At 33.6% G+C, this 21,634-nt stretch overlaps 2 protein-coding genes across 7 annotated transcripts in view; one reads left to right on the top strand and one right to left on the bottom strand.

Moving 5' to 3' along the window:
* LOC129758525 (HIV Tat-specific factor 1) overlaps nucleotides 1-21,634 on the top strand; it is a 329,990-nt gene that overhangs the window by 84,333 nt on the left and 224,023 nt on the right. The window lies entirely within an intron of this gene.
* The window catches only part of LOC129758526 (uncharacterized), a 421,682-nt gene continuing 400,906 nt past the window's right edge, over nucleotides 859-21,634 (bottom strand). For 5 of the 6 annotated variants that reach the window (XM_055756044.1, XM_055756045.1, XM_055756042.1 and 2 more), the window contains 6 exons: nucleotides 19,869-20,494; nucleotides 13,250-13,570; nucleotides 13,070-13,181; nucleotides 12,875-12,931; nucleotides 12,040-12,216; nucleotides 859-3,497 (listed from right to left, as the gene is read on the bottom strand). In XM_055756044.1, the coding sequence (XP_055612019.1) occupies nucleotides 2,810-3,497; nucleotides 12,040-12,216; nucleotides 12,875-12,931; nucleotides 13,070-13,181; nucleotides 13,250-13,570; nucleotides 19,869-19,917 (1,404 nt within the window). In that variant the 5' untranslated portion in view covers nucleotides 19,918-20,494 and the 3' untranslated portion in view covers nucleotides 859-2,809. The remainder of the gene's footprint in view (nucleotides 3,498-12,039; nucleotides 12,217-12,874; nucleotides 12,932-13,069; nucleotides 13,182-13,249; nucleotides 13,571-19,868; nucleotides 20,495-21,634) is intronic. The other variant, XM_055756046.1, reaches the window with a different exon arrangement.

Genomic DNA, 21,634 nt, shown 5'->3' with positions numbered 1-21,634 from the left:
CAAGGCCGGATTCGACCATTCAGCTTTCCGACCACGGCCTATCGTCCATTCGGATTTACGACCATTCAGTCTAATAACCATTAGGCTTTGTGACCATTCGGCCTTAAGAACATTCGGCCTTATGAACATTCGGCCTTATGAACATTCGGCCTATCGTCCATTCGGCCTAGCATGCAGACAAGTGTAAAAGATTTCTTATTGACCTAGCAACCATTCATGACGTTCATTCAAGCCTTATGATCATTCGGCCTTACGACATTTCGGCCTAATGACCATTCGGCCTATCGTCCATTCGGTCTGATGTCCATTCGGCTTAATGACAATTCGGCCTAACATCCATAATATTCGGCCAAAAAACCTTCGGCCTTATGTCCCATTCGGCCTATTGTCCTATTCGGCCGAACATCCGTCGGCCTTTTAACCCATTCGGCCTAGCGACCTTCGGCCTAACATCTTTCGGCCTATCGGCCTTCGGCCAAATGTCCGGCTGTTTGTGTGTTTTATATCATCAGAGGTCTTGAGATCGAATCTTTGTCATGACAAACGTACTTTGCTGTAAATTTAGTGATTTTTGTATTTGTTAAAGGTATTATATCCTCTAATGATCAACGCTGGGTGTTAAGTGAAGCCCTTTAAAGAAACATCAAGTTCCACTGAGATCCTCTGTATGTGATTGTTCATTTTATACAACAACAATAAAAGAAGAAGTTGAAAGCTATGTTTTAAGAAAGTTGAGAAATTTTCATCTCTTTTGTAAACATGGTTTCAATTTTTTTTCTATTGAGTTCTTGAGTTGCAAACTATAGATATCAAAAGAAAAGTTTCTTTTAAATAAAAAATAAGAATGAGCCAAACCCATTTCTTTCGTTCAACTTTATTCCAAATCTCAATGTCTCCCTACATGTTTGTTGATTGCTCACGGGTTTTCTGTTTTTTTTATTCACTTTCACTTTGAGCACTTTTGAATTTCGGTCCACTCTGTTTTTTTTTCTCTTGAGAAGATATGTCAACGATCGTCATACAGTGTGCTTGTGTGTTAAACAATATATCGTTGTTTAAATTTGTATTTTTTTTAGCTTTACAATTTTTTGTTTCTGTTTCTCTCTCAATGTTTGCTTTAAGTGCTTTCTCTTCCTTAGTATTCAGTGAATTTTTCGCTAGCTTATAAATTTTAACTGCTGTTTGCTTGGTTTTGTTTGGTGTACTTTTTATGTGAGTTCTTTTTTTTTTCTTTTATTTAAATATGCGAAGAAAAAGTTTTGTAACAAATTATATCACTATATATGTATTACTTTGCGCTACACTTCATATTGATTTTAGCGTGTTATTAAGGTTAAGGCTGATAAACCTTTGCGTTATTTTTTTTTCACTTTTACAATTTTGGAATTTGAGGAAACTTATGGTTAATATGGCAAAAATGTTAATATTTGCAGGTTTTTGCTTTAAGTTCTGTCGGTTAATTAGTCACTGTCTGTTTGTTTTAAGATGTTTTCTATCGAGGAAACTGCTTTTTGTTTTAAATTGAGAGTTTTTTTTCCTTTTTTGTTGTGGTAATTGCTCGCTTATGCTCACTAATCTACTACAAATGCTTTTCCACCACAACTTCAAATTATCGGTATAGCAGAATAAAGGCGTTAAAAACTAAACTTAACAAATAATGACTGATTGTTGGCATTATTAGTGTTGATTTTTACCTCCAAAACTGTCGAAAGGAATTTATCAATATTGAATTCAGCAAGGTTTGGCGTAGCAGAGTTCAATTTTTTTGTATTTTTCAATCACTAAAATATTTCGAGTGCAGTCAATCTTTTCACTGGTGCCAATAAGAGAAGTAAAACTTCATAAGTTTTATCCATGAAACTGCAAAAACAATTTAAAAGGCATCATCTTGAAGACTAAATTTACGTCCGATTTGATTTTTTTTCGATGTTGTTTTTCTTCATTTTTTTTCAACAAATATTCTCGAATTGTTGATTTTCCTTGCTTTGTAGGATTCTTGCAAATTTTACGCATTCTTTAAATTTCATCATCTTGAATAATATATTTTTTTTTAGCTTTGAGATGGTTAAGCGAGATTTAATGTACAAAACTTTTGAACTCACCCTTCACTCTATAACTTATTTTTGGTCCTCAAAACTGTTGGAATTTTGCTATTTTATTTTTAAATTAAAAGTTTTTTAATTTCTAGACGGGAAATCAACAAATATATTTTTTCAAAATATTCAACGAGAAAGCAATAATTAATAGTTTTAAAAATCCTAAAGCTATAATAACTCTCACGTGGCTCCCATTTTGACGTCTTAATTTCTAGCTGTATAATATATGTTCAGCGACTGGGTTTTGGTGAATTTTTAAATATATCATTCAACTGGAAGAATTATGTCCTTTTTTACCGAAATGAAGAGCTTTATGTGCATGTATATGGTTATTTAATTTGTGTGTGTTTTTTTTTTCACTGTGTAGAACTAGACTTAGGAACCACTCTTAAACGGCTATTAATATAATTATTCATATCTGCAATTTTAACTTTCCTTCTACGAATTGGTCAATCTAGTTTTGGAGTCTTGAAGGATATTTTCTGTTTGTGTTCGAAACGTGGAACACATTTCCAAGGATGGGGAATCGTGAGGTCTTGGACCCCTCCAGCAATCCCAGCAATTCCTTGCTTACATCATTATAAACTTTCTGAAGAAATCTTCACGTTTCGCGACTCTCTCGTTTGCTAAATACCTAAGGTACCGAACGGAAAATCTTACTTCATACCACTAGTTCTTCCTCGCAAAACACTAGCTAGCTAGCGATCTCCTTCCTACGGAATGGTTTCATTCTTGCCCCGCACCGCCTTGGTTCGTTTTCGCTTTGCTCGCTCTGCGTAGAACTGTTCTCGCTCTTCCGGAGTCAGCTTGTTCAAACGTTGGCGCAGCTTGTCTCGTTTGGCTTTCCGATCCTGCAGGTATACTTGTTGCTGATCTTCGACTCGATGTCGGATACCGGAGTTCTCGGTTGCTGGCATCGTTGGTGGCAGAGGTGTTGTTGTAGTTGTGCTGGTTGTTGTCATCGGTGTCGTCCTCAGCGTCGTCGTTTGAATTGGCGTTGTTGCCGGTGCCATCGGCCTAGATTGTTCTCCCAGATGGTGTCGATGCTGGTGATGATTTCTCTCTCGATCGATCTGCGATCGGTGGTGTTTCTTCGGTGTTCGTGTTCGGTGAATGTCCACGTTGAAACCTCGACTGTAGGGAGAGTTTCCATTCCGGTGCCCGTTTCCATTTCCGTTCAACTCGTTCGTCGAATCTTGCACATATTCTACGATTGGTCGTCGGTAGATGTCGTTGCTGATGTAGTCGTTTTTCGGCAGAACTTTGTCGATACGGCGGTTCGGAACCCGACGGCGGGATGGTCTGACACGGAGCGTTCGGTTGGTGTGTTTCATGTTTTTGATACGCTGATACAGGACGGTCGGATTGACGGTGGTGTTACTAACGGTGCTGTAGTAATCCCTGGGATGAAAATAATGCATTCGTTAGATTCTAATAAATAAAATTTAAACATCAAAGATTTATCAAGTCACAGCTTTCGTCCGACAAATTTTTGAATTACTTTCCCGTAAGAGTTTTTTTTTGTATTTTTCAAATAAAAATATTTAGAAATATTACTTTCTGCCAATTTCGACATTTTCAAAACATGGACCTACACAGAGTCGAATGAAGTTTGAGCAGTGCTGTTTTGGGTCAGCATCAACCGGCACATAAGAGCAGGACCTATGAAAGCTTGGCCAAACCCCCTATTTGTAAATTCGAAAATACATCATAAATTTATGCTTTTCAGAAACTGGTCACAACACCGATCACAAATCTGTCAAACATGTCTTTAAATACGTTGTTTCCTAAAATTTTCTAAGAAGTGAAGCTGGGGAATTATGGTGCATTTTATCGCAAAAAGAGCAATATATCTTAAAATTTAATTTTTTTTTGCTTTTTACGGTCTAAAATCTCAATCAAACAACTTTTTATTTGAAATACCCGACGTTTCGACCATTTTTTGTGGTCTTTCTCAAGGGAAGTATCGGTCTGCTTGTGTGCTTATTTATCTTTCCTTGAGAAAGACCACAAAAATGGTCGAAACGTCGGGTATTTCGAGTAAAAAGTTGTTTGTTTTAAATCTAATGGTCTTAAGTCAAAAATTAAAATTTGAAACCATCTTCCCAGTCGAAAACATAAAGCTTACAGAAATATATTTTCAATACTCCACTATAATTTTATTTCTCAAAGAAATAAAAAAAAGCATGGATGTGTTCAGGAATTGAAAAAAAATCTGTTTTTTTAGCTCAAACGTATAACGTTAAAACATTACGAATTTCGTCATATTCGAACATCTGGAACACATGCTACCCCATGAGATCCCACTCTCATTCATACTCAAACATTTAGTTGTAAGTCTCAGCTATCCAAACAAACAAAGTCTCTTTTTGCCAATTCAAAAGTTACTCATGTTTTAGGGAAACACGTTTTTTACAGTTTTCGTACTTTTGGGATTGCTTTTGATAATATTTTTGGCGGAAAAACTTGAACTAAATGAAATTTTAAATTCAGTTCATTTAATTTTTTTTTTTGAAAATATATTTTGATCTTAATAATTTTGATAACATTATTTTGATTGTCTTTGTTTTTAAATTCAAACTAGCGTTCAAACTGGGTCTCAACCTAGCGTTGAAAAACATACATTTTTCTCTGGACATATTTCAATCCATCTGCATTATTCTTTCAAGAGTTGTGCTGATATTCAGGTAACATTTGTATGGGAGCCCCCTGTTCTAGTGAAAGGAGGAATCTCAAAAAGTTATTTAACTTTTTAAAGGTCCTAAGAACTCTTACATAAAAATTTTCACGCCGGTCGACTGAGTAACTTCCAAGTTAATAAGGAAAATCGGCTTAAAAAAGTTATGTAGATCAAATTTCACTACATCGAGATGTAAAAAAGTTACACCAAATTAAAGATTTTGATCAGATGAACAAGTTTTCAAAAAAGTTTATACCAGTAGGATTTGATTTAAAAAAGCTATGTGGTTTTGACCATCACTTGGTTAGGTCTGCCCACTCTTTACGTCGCACAGTGGTCCAAAACCCAGAAAAGCTGACAGAAAGTAAATTTTTGAAGCGGTCAAGTTTATCTATCCATATATTTCACCGTGTTCCATAACTTTCAGGCTACACAAAACCATGATAATGATTTTCATAAGCTTACTAGTTTAAGAATTTCAAAGAATTGCTAGGAAAGTTTGTATTTTGTCTATACATTCAACAAAAATTGGCTCACATTAAATAACGAAGTAGTAATATAATGAAGAATGTATTTTAATTTGCAATAATTTTTATATTTTTGCTAGGCACACTTTACACCTCATTGAATCAAATTTAGTTTTTTTTAAATGAAGATGAAAGTTTGTATAAGGGATTTACTCACAAAAACAGATAAAATTTCCACATAACTCCACTCTCATTTCTTGTGGGATAGGTTTGTACATTTGCAAATAGGGCTACCTTTTCTGCTATTTTCATCAAACATGACTTCTTTGCAAATAATCTTTCGGATCACGAACGAGATTATTTTCTAATTGGATCTTACAAGTCAGTTTCCTGGAAAATTTCACTTAAAAACATATCCCTATAGTCAATTTTTTTTGGTTTGATTTAGAGTTGATTTTAGCTTCAATCAACCTTTCTAGGAAATGAAACATTTTTCAGCAAGCTATTGGAAAACTTTAGTATTAGGAACCTTTCACTGAGCTATTAAATTTTTTCAATATTTTTCGGTAAACTAAAAAAAATTTTTTTTTTTTGCTTAAATATGGAAATAATAAGTTATTTTTTACCAAGCTACGATTCACGCTGTTTACCAATAAGTATTGAACCATTAACTGTAAGAAAAGAATTAGCTGCAATCTCTTTTGTAAACGACATAATTATTCAGCGTGTTCCGTCTGCTTATCTACGAAATCAATAAAACTTTTATCCTCCGTATCGCCAGTTGAGAATGAGAAATCTGTTTATTTTAACCTTTGCTCGAACTGAGTATCGAAAAAAAGTCCAATGAATAGATGCAAAATTATAATAAAAATTATCAGATCATAGATTTACTATGTGTATACAGCAGCTAAAAAGTGCTTTTTACGGCAACAGGCTCTGAAGAACCTTACATTGTAGTATGTAAATTGTATTAAGATTTAAGACCATATGTGTAGCCTACGATGTTTGACGAAATAAATAAATCTCCTTCTGTGAAATTATGATTATTGAAGTATTTTAGTTAGTTTCAGAGCCAAAAACTTGAAAACATATTTTTGGCCAGGTTTTTTGGGACGGCAGCCGACTGTGGCCTAGAGGATAGCGTTTAAGTCTTCTAAGCAAGAGGTCATAAGATCGAGTCTCGTTCACGGTTTACAAAGTACTCTTTCAATCGTTTAGTGGTGTTTAGCTTTTATAAGTTTTTATTTATATGATTCGATTTTTGAATAGTAATTCGTTTAAATTAGATGTTGCTGAAAGTATTCAAGTATTAAAATTTTTCTCATCAAAACGTTGTGTCCAACGGGTCGTTTACTTTTAAATATTGATTTTCTTAATTTACCGAAAGCCCAAAATGAAAACAATCTTTTCAACGCCAAATGGCATCACGCCTTTTTGCCTTTTCATGATTTTCAGGTTCAAATTGAGTCCCAAAATTTTGAATACATTTTCTTTGCGAAGAGAATAATTTGTTCAAAGACTGTGCATTAGACCTCTGCAAGCGTTGTATAAAAATTTCAAATGTATACATTTTTTCACCTCCCATAACTTTTGTGGGTTGTTTTGGTTAACACAAATAGCAATAAAAAAATTGGAAGCGATTCGATCAGTCCTGAATGAGCGCACCGAGTTTTAATCTTGGATGGAAATTTATATGGAAAACAAAATTTTTCATTCAAAAATCGCCATAGATGTACTGCAAGTTTAAAAAAAAACATATCTTTTGATCTAAAATATTCGTTGATTATTGCAGTACATTTCATACTAATAAACCTTAAACCTAAATTTTACCCCAGAAAAGATATTCGATGAAATGCAAATAAGAATCTTAATAGGAGTTTAAGAATATACCAAACTAATAATTAAAAACAAACTGCAATTGAAGCTTATATGAATTTTCTGGATGATTAATTTCATCTTCTATGCGTACAAGTTTCCATACAAAATTGATATGCGAAACAACTAAATCATCTGAAATTTTATACTGACTTGCTTGGTGACCCAAAAGGCATCAAAAAAACATGTGGGAACAAAAAGTCATTTTTTTGCAGCGGTTATTAGAGTAGTTATTTTTTTTATCTGCTTACGAGGCAATCATGTTGGAAATCACCAAATGATTATCAGATGAACTCACCTTTCTAGAACAACTGACAAATTCAAAAGCTATTTCAAACGTGGACATTAGACTGCCCCAAATTTTTATGGGAAATTTTAAGCTTGTGAAATGTTAGGCGTGGCAGGCTTAAATTGATCCTAGGCCTAGTACAAGGTCTTACGCCAATTTTGGGCCAGATCAGATCACGGGAAGGAATCGCCCAACGAGCCTAAAGTTTGTATGGTATTTTGAGACATTTTGTTCGGGAGGAACATGAAAATCCAGTTTTCATAAAGAACTTTGGTCCTCTTCGGCCGATTTCTTTTGAAAACGGTTTTTCTTACACCCCAAAGTATGACAAATATTTCCAGCGAAGACTGCATTTCAATTCGACTTATGATTAAAACAAGTTATTAGACTTCAAAAATGGGGTAACTTTTTACAGGGTGATATTCACCAGTGTTAATGCTGCGTCAAAAGACAGGAGACCTTGTACTAGGCCTATGATCAATTTAAGCCTGCAGCGCATAACTTTGTCATTGGGGAACTCTAGTAGACAATCTGCCAAATTTGCCATAATTTTGATAAAATAGAAAATTTTGAGTTCTCTTGATGGTCATGCTCCAGGAAATGAAAAACGTCAACAAAAATAGCATTAACGTTGAAAAACGGTAGTTCAAAGTTTGCAATATAGATGACGCAGATGTTGTCCAAACATTTTAGTCAATAAACTTATTTATTGGATGCTATCTCAAAAACCACTTGACAGATTGCCACCAAATTTTGCACAAGTAAACATCACATTACTAGGTTCTCTGAAAATTTCATCAATTTCTATTCATCCGTTTAAAAGTTATACACAAGTGAAATTGTTGCATTTTTTTTCGAATAGAGTCTTTATTTTGTTAAACTTTTGTAATTTCACTGTCGTATTTTTCATCATTTTGTCATTTTTCTGTGACATGTATTTTTCAGAATTTTGTTATATTTTTATTATATTTTTCATAATTTTTGTCATTATTTAGTCAATTTTTTTTCTTCATTTTAATTTTAAATTTTTTTACTATAATTTTTTTTTTGTCATATTTGTAAATTTGTTTTCAAATATTTGTCTTTATATTAGTTCTGTCAGGTTTTTGTAATTTTTAATTTTTGTGGTTTTTTTTTCATTTTTTGTCATATTTTTTAAAATATTTGTCATATTTTGGCATAACTTGTATTACCTTATTGTATTCAAAGTATATTAATTTGCCACTTTTGTCGTTTGTCATATTTCTTTCAGATTTTTGCCATTTGATTGCCAAATTTTAGTAATAGTTTTTCATATTTTTGCTACAGTTTTGTCATTATTTTGTCTTTTTTTTTACAACATTTTTCATATTTTTTAAATTTCTTTCAGTTTCTTTTTGCAGATTTTTCGAAATTTTGGTTAAATTTTTTCAGTTATTTTTTGTCTAATTTTTGAGCCCTTTACTCTTTACCCATTACCCATATTATGGATATAACAATCAATTCAATTGACATCACTGCTGGGTTCTGTGTGACTACTTTTCATGCAATACTTCGCGAAGCAGAAGCAGTGATGTCAATTGAATATATTATTTTTCAATGCCAAAAGACATGCTCCTGTTAAACAGCTAGTAACTTATTTGCCTAATAAGATACGAAGTTACTGTCTTGGAAAAAGTTTTTAAGCGGAAAATTTTCTTGAAAGAATTTGTAAATTGGCAAAAAACATTAGCAGGCTTGGTTCCACAGAAGAAACAAAAATTATGTTGATTTTTTAATACAAAATATTAAATTTTTCCATAAAAACCAAAACAGTTCTTATTTACTCATGTAAACGTTACTATAAATTTCTGCAAACATCATGGATGAGTTTTGAATTAAAGCCGGGATTTGAGAAATTCAAAAATCACCTCAAATCGACTCAGTCTAATGTAGCACACAATATACTTATCAAATCGGCTTCTTGAGTTTACTTATTACAATGAACTCAACATTTTTTTTCAAAAAGAATACGTATTTTATATTTTTCCCCAAATCAAACCAACAACATGTTTATAAAAGCGAATTATTTTGATTATGTTTCGATTTTTCTAAACTTTTTTTTTTTGAATTCTCTTAATCTGGCACAGAAAATCAAAGTGTCAAATGCGCTTCTGCAATGTAAAAACGGACTGTATGGCTTAGACACGACTACTTTAAAATTCATCTTTCACTTCGATGTAATGATCGCCTTTCAATATCAAATGCTTAATAAATGCGACTTCATGAAAACAAAAATTATGTATGCATTTACGTGAATCAACTTTTGGCTTACCCAGTAAATATAAAGACAGTATCAAGTATCAAGATCAGTATCAAGTACTTATTTGTTTATGACATTTCAAACTTTTTCCAATTTTTCGACAAGGCTGGAACTCTGTTTTAGAACAGTCATTTTTTTTAAACATTTGTATACTATTCACCGCACTGTGAGTCGTTTCAAGATTAGCAAAACATCATTGGTCAAATTTTGCACAACGAGCTCCTAAGCGATAAAGCATTTTTTAAGATACTCTTTTCACACTGCAAAAAATTGGAGCTTCTATAAACCCTCTAGTGCCCTAGGTATATTAAAGGTTCCCAAAAAAACGCATCAAATAGTTATTTCTTTTTTTTTGCTAAGATCTGCCGTTCTAAGCAAGACTGTCCCATGTAACTTTTGGGTCATTTTCACCTTTTTTTGCTGGAAACACTCTTTTTTAGTGTTAACTTTCGAATAAAAACACAAACAAGTTTACTTTGTTCTGAACTTATACGAAATTTTCATCAAAGTGGTTGTCTCTATGTTGATGTTTCTACGCAAGAATGTCACACTAGAGAAAATTCTATTGAAATGCAAATTTTATCAAAAAAATTATCTTAAGATAAGTTTAAACTGTTGAATATAATGTTATCCACTGAAAAAACACTAAAATTGAAAGCGGAGGAGGAGCGAGAAGCCTTGAATGTTTTATTCTGTAAAAAATTTAAAAAAAAACATTTTTCGTTAGGCACTACTTACAGGATCCATTCTCAACTATACATTTTTATAATCAAAGAGGAACGTATTTCCCAAATTTTTTAGGAAAAAAAGAAACTATGGGAGCTTTTAAAATGCTAGAAAAATTGTAGCCGTGTGACAGTTTTTCGTAGAACTAGCATCGGCATGTGTTCTGATTGTACGCAAAAGTGTCACACGGGGAGTTTTTTGGCTCTAATTTGCTGTTTTTGTTGGAAATGTTATTTTCTTTTGTCAGAAAACATTGAAACATGATTAACTTGAACTGTTAACTACGAAAAAACTGACGGTGAATTTTTAATTTGAGAGAAAAATTGAAAATATAGCTGAAATTTCAATCGCGTTTTCTCGTTTGCACATGTGACAATCTTTACTGGAACGGCAGATATGTTGTTCTAAGATTTCGTAATGATGACAGCTGTTTGACATTCGGGTGGCATTCGCTATGGTTAAAAGAAGCTTAAAAACAAAAAAAAAAGAAGAAACGGCCCATTTTACCGAAAATCGTCAGTTTCGAAATCTCCGAAAACATAGTTTTATTTAGTTTTCATTTCTGAAAACAAAATTATAAATATGTAGCCTTAAATCTTACAAAGATCCTGGACTCATTTTTTGTAAAAGAAATAAAAATCAAAATTGGTTTGTAAATGACGAAAAGAATCTTGCCTTAAAAATATATTATTAGATAAATCAAATGTTTTAAATCAATATGTTTTTTTTTGTTGGACTAAAATTGCTTGTAATCACATACAATTTTGTGAATTTTCCAGCGATAAAAAAAAGGGTTTTAGAGGGTTAAGTTCTGGATAACGCATATCAAATTCGAGATAAACTTTCCATTGTTAAAGACCCATCGGAATAGGACGGTGGGACGATGTCTAGACAGAAGACTTACTTCCAGTCCATTTGTGAGTTATTTTTATTTCACTTTCGCTGGAATGTTTGTTTGGGAAGGTGAAAAACATTTATCCGGTCAGCAATGCTGCTGAAATGCATGAAAAAAACCAACGTTTTTGATACTAAGTGTTTCCCAGTTTTTGACATGAATATCTTACAAAATGGTATTTATATTTGCCAGCTTTTCTGGAGGAACTAGAAATTTCTGTGTGCGTGAAGTCATCAAAGTGCACTTTCTCCGGAAACACTGTTTACAAATATACCTTTTTAGATATGGTTTTAGAAGGGTTAAAGTTGATTGATCGGGACCCGGGAGCGATTTTAGTTACAATATTTCGAGATAATCAGATACGCCATTGCGCAGCTCATTTGAAGTGGAGCTTCGGTCGAACTAGCTTGCGATGCAGCCGATGAGCTACGAGGCTCAACTTCCGGCGACGATTCTGAAATTCGCTGACTGAAAGAGAGGGATTTAAGGTTTTTGAAAATGATCAAATTTGGGATTTTTCGCTTTCATTAAAGCTTTCACGCGTGGATTAAAAAAAGCTCCGTGCTTGGTGGTTGAATTTTGTTTGCTTAAAATTGAAGTTTGCCCAACACCCGGTGCGCTACCACACTGTGAAGTGTTCTCTTATTATATTTGATTTAAAAAAAAAATCTTAACGCTGTGAACATTTGTCTGTTATACTTAAAAAAAATAAAATTAAAAAAAAACTTACCTCTGTTTGCTATTTCGGGGCTGATCCGCGACCACCACTTCTACCTCGTTGGCTAGCTCATTGGGGAAGGTGGCATTCCAGCGGTTGTAAACCTTGGCCCGGCTGTGGCTGTTCACGAATGGCATCTTGTGTTGGCAGATGAAATTTAACTTTTCTGTGCATAGCTTTGCCGACCACCTGCCAAGAGAAGGGGAGAAAAAGTAGGGAAAATTTTCCCGGTGAAAAGGAGACTTGTTAGTCTATTTTTTCAAGAATTTTCTCGTTAAATTTACAGATGTATTTTTCTCAGTGGAAAGTTAGTAGGAAGTGCATGTTTGTTTCGTGAATGTTAGAATAATGCTCCTGTATATGCTCATGCCCATTTCCATTCGTGCAAAAAAAAATGTAACGAAACCCTCCCAATATTCTTGGTTCTATAATATAATAGGTACAACCATCACCACAATCTTTGACACCGTTCCATACTTTTCTTAAATAGTAATTCATGCCTTAAAGTTCTTTACCTTTTCAGTGTTGAGAACGTATTTCTCGTAACATATTTACAGTTCAAAGTTTTAGAGAGTCAGTATTCGAAGCTGTCGATAAATTAATTAAAATTGGGCAAGTTCGTGAAAAGAAATCGAAGGCTTTGGATGCCATTTTGAAGCTTATTTTTAGATTCCGTTGAAAGACATTCCAATTTCCAACGTCACTCAATCGCCAAATGAAAATAGATAGAATGTGGTGGATTCGAGTTCGAGAAAATTTTAGAGCAGAATAAAAAGCAAGCAAAAAGAACGAAACTGACAGGAGGAAATGTGAATTCCGCGAAATAAGTTAGACAGTCGATAATTACCTGAACTTGAGGTCGGGGTTAAGCACTGCACAGTGGTATTTCAGATCCTGGCTGCTCCTGCAAAAAATGCTCATAAGTTATCGTTTCTTTGCTGGGGAGGGGGTTAAGGTTAGGAAAAATTCTCGGAATAACTGCGTGGTTTTGAAACCATTTCCATTTTTTTTCTTGAGTTCTCACTAAGCTCTCTATAATTACCCGGGAACCATTTGACTGAAGGACTGGTAACCGATATCCTTGCCGTTGTAGCCCCACTGCCACTTGTTCGCTCGCCAGTTGTAATTGCCACCGATCCAGATGTAGTTTCGCTCTAATAATAAAGGTTTAATAGACAATTTTTTATGGTTTCCTTGAAAAAAATGGATCTATCAAACTCACCCTTAGACATGGTTAGAAACTTGCGCAAATTCTTGTCATCATACTTCATTGGCTCGGCCAGCTTGCTGTTTCGATCCTTACACTCAAAGTGGGCATCCAGCCAGTTCAGCTGATTCTGCGATATGAAGTAGCACTCGTTTCCGATGCGGAAGAAATGCGGAGGACACATTGCGTACATCCGTTTGAACCGGCGGGCCGAAATTTGCTCCCCATTACGCTGGGCCAAGCCCCGAGCATCTGCCTCATCTAGGGTGTACCTCGTTTGATACGATTCTGAGGCAGCAGCTAACATCAGACAACAGCTGCACAGGTACAACAGGGCTGCGGGAAAACATAAATTCAATTTTATCCGGGGTAAATATTGAAATATTGTCACATGTGTCTCAGTGTGGCGTTGGGTCCAATCTACAAGTTTTCATCGCCTGGACGTCATTAGATGGAACGCGTCAAAAGTCTTAAACCGGGAATCCAGATACTTTTTCTAATATTTTCTGATGTACTAAATGTATGCAAAAATCATGATAGAATGTTTAAAACGTATATGGGCGGTATGTGATTTTTTTTTGGATTGGCCCAAATAAAAAATACCTGTGCAAAATTTAATTTAAAACTTTAAAATCAAAGGTTTAAAATTGTTTATTCCTTTTGATAACTTTTTAATTATCTTCAATTTCTAATTTCTTTGTATTTTTTAATGCAATTTCTGATTTTTATAGAGACCACTTTTTCAATAAAGATAGCGAAACTGACAAGACGTTTTCAATTAAAAGAAACATTTAAATATTTAAATTTACTATCGACTGATCCAGTAATGTTGAAAAAAGTTTCTCGGCGATTTCAGTCTCATAAAAATCACTAAACGATGTTTATTTACTACATCCGACGTTTCGGCCTGTTTATTTTGTCTTTATCAAGGAAACTGGCGAGTTGGAAAAAGTTTCGAATTATTATTGTATCAGCTAATCTTGAAATAAACATTCGAATTTCAGAATATCAAACGAGTACTGTTCTCAAAAACGAATAAAAGTTTCATTTTCTTCCCACACATAAAAACAAATTTTCTTGTTTCTATGGAACATATTTTTAATAAAAATAAGCTTTGTTTGTATTTGCTTGGCAAATTTGAAGCGATTATCACAATCAAACAGTTTTTATATTTATTAAAAGTTTTCACCAAAAATTTCTATCCTTAAATATAAAAAATTGAAAAATCATGGTCATTAAGTAGTAAATGGTAACGCGAAATATGTTCTGATGCCAAATAACGATTAAAATTTTGAAAATAAATTTCTATTTTATATATTTCTCCATATATTTTTAATCGTAACATGAACAAATGTTGTTGTCGCAAATAAGTTTCGGGAAACGGAAAGTTCCCTATCAGTTTTTTTTTGTTTTTCAAAATATTTTCAAAATACAAGGAAAATCATGAATTCAGAATCAAAATGGAAATATTATTACTAAATTTTGTTTTCGGAATAAAAAGCTATTAATCATAAAAAAAATTAAATCATAAAAACGCCATATCAGATGTCTGAACTCATAAAAAAAATCTTAACCAATCTGAATCAATACTATGATTAGATTGCAAAATAAGAAATAAGGTTCTTCAAATTAATAACACTATTAAAATCTAAAAATCATAAGTTTAAATTTCGGAACCGATTTTATTGTATTCCGTTTCAAATCCCTCACATTAATTATTCGTAATATGGATGACCGTAAAAAAAGAGGAACTGCTAAAATAGAAATAAAAAAAAATACTACTAAAATAAGGTAAAGGAGTAAAGTTTTAAAACTCTTCTCCAGATTTCTTCCAGATTCATCAACAATAAATCAAAAAAGGGGGTTATATGTTATAAATATTGCGTTCATTATGAATTTGCAGAACCAACGATGTGCTTATAATGAATGAAATTTTAAGTAGAAATCCAGCTTCAGATTTTAAGTATAAAATCCACTATGACTTAGAAAAATTGGTTATTCCAATTGCAATTGACTCACACTTTCCCCAAAAAAAAAAAAATACAAATCATTAGAAATGGAACCTTTATAGAAAAAATTATCTAAAAATTATACAAAAAATTTAAAAAATAACGTGTTGATGCAAATTTGTTCCTTTTTTTTCGTTTCAGTGCAAATAAAATTTGAAATCTAGTATGATAACTTGGAATTCAAGCAAAAAACAATGAAAATAAAGTTCCAATAGCTTAAACCTTCAGAATCTGAATAGAACAATCTTATTTCAGAATATGACTTACATTTAAAAATTGATGACTCGAACCAAGAAATGATAATAACAATACGATATTTTCGAATCACGATATAACTACTTCAGAAAATTATTCAATATCAAAGTTTTACAATCAGTTTTAAATCTTTAACATTTATTCACAAACACTTTTCTCAAATGTTTGATTTTTCCAACGTATAGTTGCAAAATGAGAATCAAAAAAATTTATTTTTGAGCCAAATACTGATCAGAAGAAGCTTAGGAAACATATTGTAGATAACGTGAAGATTGAATTTCACATTTTCTGCTCCTAAAATGTGTGTATTATTTATATTTGAAAAAATAACAATTTTAATGAGAGATTCTTCTAAAAGATCAGAAAGTGATTATTTATAAACTACCAGATATCTATACAAACTACGAAAATTACACAAATCAAAAAAATCTACATTTAGACTGATTTAAGGGCGCTGATTCCAAATATGCAATTTGTATTTTTGCTTTCAGTTTTCGAGAGATCTTTTGAATAAAGGTAAAAATTCATTAATTACTTGACTTGGACCGCGATTTTGATTCCTAAGAAAAAAGTTATAGAAGTTTATTTTGTTCATTTTTCCTAAATTATGCAAAATGCGAGTATTTTGATGAAATTAAAAAAAAATTAAATGAAATTTAATTCAAAATATTTTTTTAAAACATAACTCAAATTATTTTGCAGTTTTGAGCAAAGTTGTTTAATGACTTTTAATCTTTCTTATCGCATACTCCAAAATTTTCTTTAGTGATGTCTGGAATGATTGTGATAGTATCTTAACGAATTAAATAAAAAGATTTTTTTTAGATCCTGTTTTTTGATCTGAATATTTGATTGAATGCACGATGATAAAAAGATAAAAAATTAATTTTTGTTTATTGGTATATTAGTTATCATTGGTTGATTTCACTCATAATCGACTTTTTTCGAAACTGCTCAACGTTATCTAACAAAAACTAGAGTGATAGACAAAACCTGACAAATGATTCGAAACATACGCAAAAAAAATTACTTTTCTCTTGTGTTATCTTTATATTAACATGTTCTCGCAGTGAATATTTTAGATACGCAGATTGTTTTATAAAAGCATTTATAAGTTGTATAAACTGATATAAAAATAACAAATTTGTTGAATGTTTCCACTATTCTTCTCTAATATCATCTTTTTCAAAATACGTGTGATTTTGTTTCATACACTCAGAAAAATACTATTACGCATGCCATAAGATTCTCTTATGAAGTGGCGCCATAAGAAAAATTAATGAAATTCATAAGATTGTCTTATGACGCGAATGAATTCTGAAGATGAACGCCTACTTCAGTGAGAGGTTGTTGCTTTTCATAAGAGATTCTTATGGAAACAGTAAATCACTTTCTAATAAGAAAAATTCTCGATATTTCATGCTGAAAACATTCACTTTATTGTTTGCCAAATTTGTTTAAAATTAAATCCTTCATGGTCACCATCAGCAGCGCATCAACAGACGGCTCCATCAAAGTTTTTTTTGCCGCATCTCAATCTTCGGCCTTTCTTTTTTTGACGATCAACTTGCTGAAAAGTAAACAAATAATGTATTTTAGTTTACTAATATATTCAACGTTCACACCAAAAACATCAAATCGAACTTACCATTCCGGAGATAACAATAACATTTAACTTTGAAGGAAAACTATAATAACTATGAACTGGTGATAGCTTCGTACTGTTAAGATGATGAAAAAAAAACTGATGCTCAGAATGGGGGTAGGCTTCACCAAATATTTACGTTTTGTTTTATTGACGGATTTTTCGAAATTTTGAAAATCATCCCCCCCCCCCCTCAAGAGCCAGGACCGCGCCTGTTACAAGCTATAAGTTGATAAGTAATTTATACCTTTGAAAGCCTGAAGTCTGAAATACTAGTGTCAATATAAAGATACTCAAATGAATTGGTTCCATTTTTTTCTGACACATAAGTAACAGAACTTCCCAAAAATTTTATATTTAACCATTTCACGAAGCAATTCAACATATTCCTTATAAGATTCGACCGAAGAATTATGTTTAAGTTTTTTCTATCAAAGTGTGTCACGGAAATGTGTCACTATATAAGATATAGAACTTAAATTCTACAGCAAGGAATGATTATTTAGAAAAAATAGCATTAACACAAACTAAACTGAATTCGATGACATCGTCACTTATGTTCAAACTGTGCATGTATTATGGCAATGGCCACGGCCGCACTCACACGGATGATAAATATATGGAAAATGGCCAAATTCAACAATTTAAAATCGTATTTTGCTCGAAATAAGCTTTCATGCACAAAAATCTCTTCGGCTCCAAGGGCCTCAAATGAAAGATTTTTTTTTCTCAGGATTTTCATCCCGAAGGATGATTCATCCCTTCCAAATGAATGATGAAATTACAGTTATAGGTCAACTCATAAACTTTACATGTTCTTTTTTTTTGGGTTTGGTGGCCCACGATTCCTCACAATTTTCCATCATATTAAAATAAAACATTTTTTTAAAACAGTCAGAACTCGGGGAAGGCTCCCATAAAAAAATAACAAAAAAATGACAAAACCTTCAAACCTTCGAGTTACATTGAGACTGAAGACTCGAGACATGAAAACAGATGCTCAACTTTCATTGAAGTAGTTCGTTTCCGGATAATGTTGAAATTTTATTCAAGGGTAAGTTTTTTTTAATCAAAATGACTTTACTGTGCAAGTTTGCTTCGCGTCCATTGGCTCAGTCGTCGTGTGTGTATGTGTACGTGTAGTAAGGACGATAGAGAGAGATTATCAACTCGGAAAGGCCTATCGGCCGAGAGAGTGTCACGCTCGCAATCATCGGCTACACGTCTCCCCCCTACACAAAAATGCAAAAAAAGATAAACATAATGTTTTGGATGCAAAGTTTCTCACTGAAAATATGCACACATATGTATATTTGATTTCCTTTCTCCAGTTTTTGTAAGCGTAGTTAACATTTTCTTTTGTGTTTATTTATATCAATAATTTTTTTTTGTACGATTGTCTACATTCAGGAATTACGCTACTCATTTATAACGGTTTCATTACCTAGCGATAGACAGCCCAGTGTTGGGCTATCGACCGTATCATGAATAACTCACTTCGACTAGATAAAAAGAAAAGCTTTCAATCAATCGAACCGTTCTCGATGAATCTGGATAATCTACAAGAACTTGGACGAATCCGAACTATAACTGAATACTTCAATGCAATTGGACCTCCTGTCTCAACAAGTACTCTGATATAGACCTTCCGTCTCACTATTTAAATATGATGGACCTCCCGTTCCAACGCTTGGTTCGTGAGGGACTCTCTCATATGGATCATATATTTACCCAGATACAACTGTGAATCGTGTTTAAAACTAGATACTGCATCATAATCAATCCTTAGTCGGAACTCTCATCCCGACTTGAAAACTCGAGCCTTTGATTGAACTTGCATCGTTATCGAACTTCAGTCGAAACTTCCATCACGACTGGAAACTCTAACTTTTGATTGGAACTCTCTTCGCAATCAAACTTGAGTCGAAACTCCCAACACGACTGGAAACATAAGCTCATTTCGACTGGAAATCTCGATCCTTTGATTGGAATTACCATCGCAACCAAACGTCAGTCGGAACTCTCATCTCGACTGGAAAACTCAAGCCATTGATTGGAACTCCCATCGTAATCAAACTTCATTCGGAACTCCCATCTCGACAGGTAACTCAAGCTTTTGATTGGAACCTTTATCGCAATCAAATTTTCGTCGAAACTCACATCTCGATTGGAAATCTCGATCCTTTGATTGGAACTCCCATCACAATCAATCTTCAATCGGAACTCTCATCTCGACTGGAAACTCAAGCTTTTGATTGGAAACTTCATCGCAATCAAACTTCAGTCGAAACTCTCATCTCGACTGGAAAATTCGAGCCTTTGTTGGAACTTTCATGACAATCGAACTTAAATCGGAACTCTTATCTCGACTGGAAAACTGGTTGGTTATCAAAACACGGTATCGAAGTAACAAGCAGGAACTTGTCATGTTAGTCATCTCAAGCTCAATGTTGGTCCTGTCTATTCAACGTAAATTCGTGAGGTGAACTTTAAGAACAATCTTCATGTGAGTTCTCCTAATCCAACGTGATTTTGTGAAGTGAACCTTCAGATTTTTTATGAAAGGGTTGCAAAGCACACCGGGTCAGCTAGTATTTTTTTTTTAAATCATCACCAGATAACAGTTAAAGTTTTTCCTCTTTCCTTCATAAGAACCGTAAAATAATGACCTTTCCTTCTAATGACTTTTTGAACCCTGTCGAAATTTCGTTTCCCCAAAACTTACCTACAGCCACCGACAGCCTCATACTGCTCGCTATCCTTTTGGATTGCATTTTTAATTGCAACGACCGAGGAGATTCTCTTTGAAACTATTTTTTGAGGAAGTGTATTTCCTTTGATTTCCGCTCCCCGTTAACGTCTTTCGCCGTTGAACAAATTTATCCGTTCTTTTGCTTTTAAGGTCCCTCCTTCGCTCGATCAGGACTTCATTCATTCGGTGAAACTAATTTCACTAATTACGTGCGCTCGCTTTCTTCCTGGTTGCATCGAGGCGAGTTTCCGCCAAAACGGCGGAACTGGTGGTCCAATTTCGTCGTTTCCTTTTATTCGAAAATAAAGGTGGAACCCGAGAAAAGCGACGAATAAGTTTTAATTAAAACGTTTCGAATTGGCCGGACGGGGTTGCCCGATTTTTCGTGGTCTTTCGGTTCCAATTTGGCGGAAACTCCAAGTTAGTGAAGTACCCAACGTTGACCGGAACCTGTTAATTGAGTCGCCCGGTCTCTTTTTTTTTGCTCTCTTCTAGACGACCACGTTGTGCTCCCTCTCTGTTGTGGGTCGGTTTTTATTTCTCCGCAAAAGAAGCACGATTTCTGTTGCGAGGTTGGTTGTTTTGTTTTGACAACGTTTCTGAAAGAAAGAAGAGAGAAAAAGGAAAACTTAATGTGGGGTGCTTTTTTCTTTTGGATCTCTTGAATGGTTTCGGTCTTGGATAAATTGTTCAGCACCGCTGGTGGTGGGTTTTTAAAACTCGTATGTTTGGTTGGGGTGATCGAATTTGTTATTTTTGCTGAATTTTTTATAAGTTCGTTAATTTGAAACTACCAAGTATTTTCTTAAAAAAAAGTATGTTTATGATGTTCCATATATCGGCTGAATAAAGGTTCCATAAGAAAATTGTTGTACTATTATCTTGAATGTATTTCATATACCCAACATAAATAGATGACAGGGGAATTATGAAGTGCGTTAAACGTAAAGTCTAAATAATTTTTCTAAACGATGTAGATTTTTGTGTTCAGAAATCCATTTGGAACTATAGAGTATCAATCAGGACTTGTAAGTATTTTGAGTTGCATGTGCATGACCCGCATTTTGAAAAAAAATTGCGAATTGATCCTAGGCCTAGTTCCTTATCTCGTGCCAAATTTAGGCCAGATCAGATCACGGGAAGAGGTCGCTTAACAAGCCTGAAAATAGTGTGAGATTTTTAGACATATTTCTTGGGGAGGAACATGAAAATCCAGTTTTCATCAATTATTTCAGTCCTCTCGACCGATTTTACTTAAATCCGAAATTATGACAAATAGTTTATCCGAAAACCGTATTTCGATTCAAGTTAAGATAGTTAAAAAGCTTCACGAATGGGCTAACTTTTTTAAGCGTGATATTTATTACTAAACGTACTGCGTGGAACATTTTGACACAGCATTAACAGTGATGAATATCACCCTTATAAAAGTTAGCCCATTTTTTAAGCATAACAACTGTTTTAAATTAACTTGAATCGAAATGCAGACTTGGGATGAAATATTTGTCATCATTTTGGATTTAAGAAAAACCGTATACAAAAGAAATCGGCTGAGGGGACCTAAGTTGAGAAAACTGGATTTTCATGTTCCTCCCCAACCAAATGTCTCAAAATCCGATACAAATTTAAGGCTCGTTAAGCGACTCCTTCCCGTGATTCGATCTGGCCCAAATTAGGGATAAGATCATTTACTAGGCCTAGGATCAATTTCAGCCTGCAGCGCATAACATTTCACAAGT

The sequence above is a fragment of the Uranotaenia lowii genome, chromosome 3 (assembly GCF_029784155.1).
Source record: "Uranotaenia lowii strain MFRU-FL chromosome 3, ASM2978415v1, whole genome shotgun sequence".
Classification (NCBI taxonomy): domain Eukaryota; kingdom Metazoa; phylum Arthropoda; class Insecta; order Diptera; family Culicidae; genus Uranotaenia; species Uranotaenia lowii.
The sequence above is the reverse complement of the archived record's forward strand: the minus strand, read 5'-3'. Positions and strand labels throughout refer to the sequence as shown.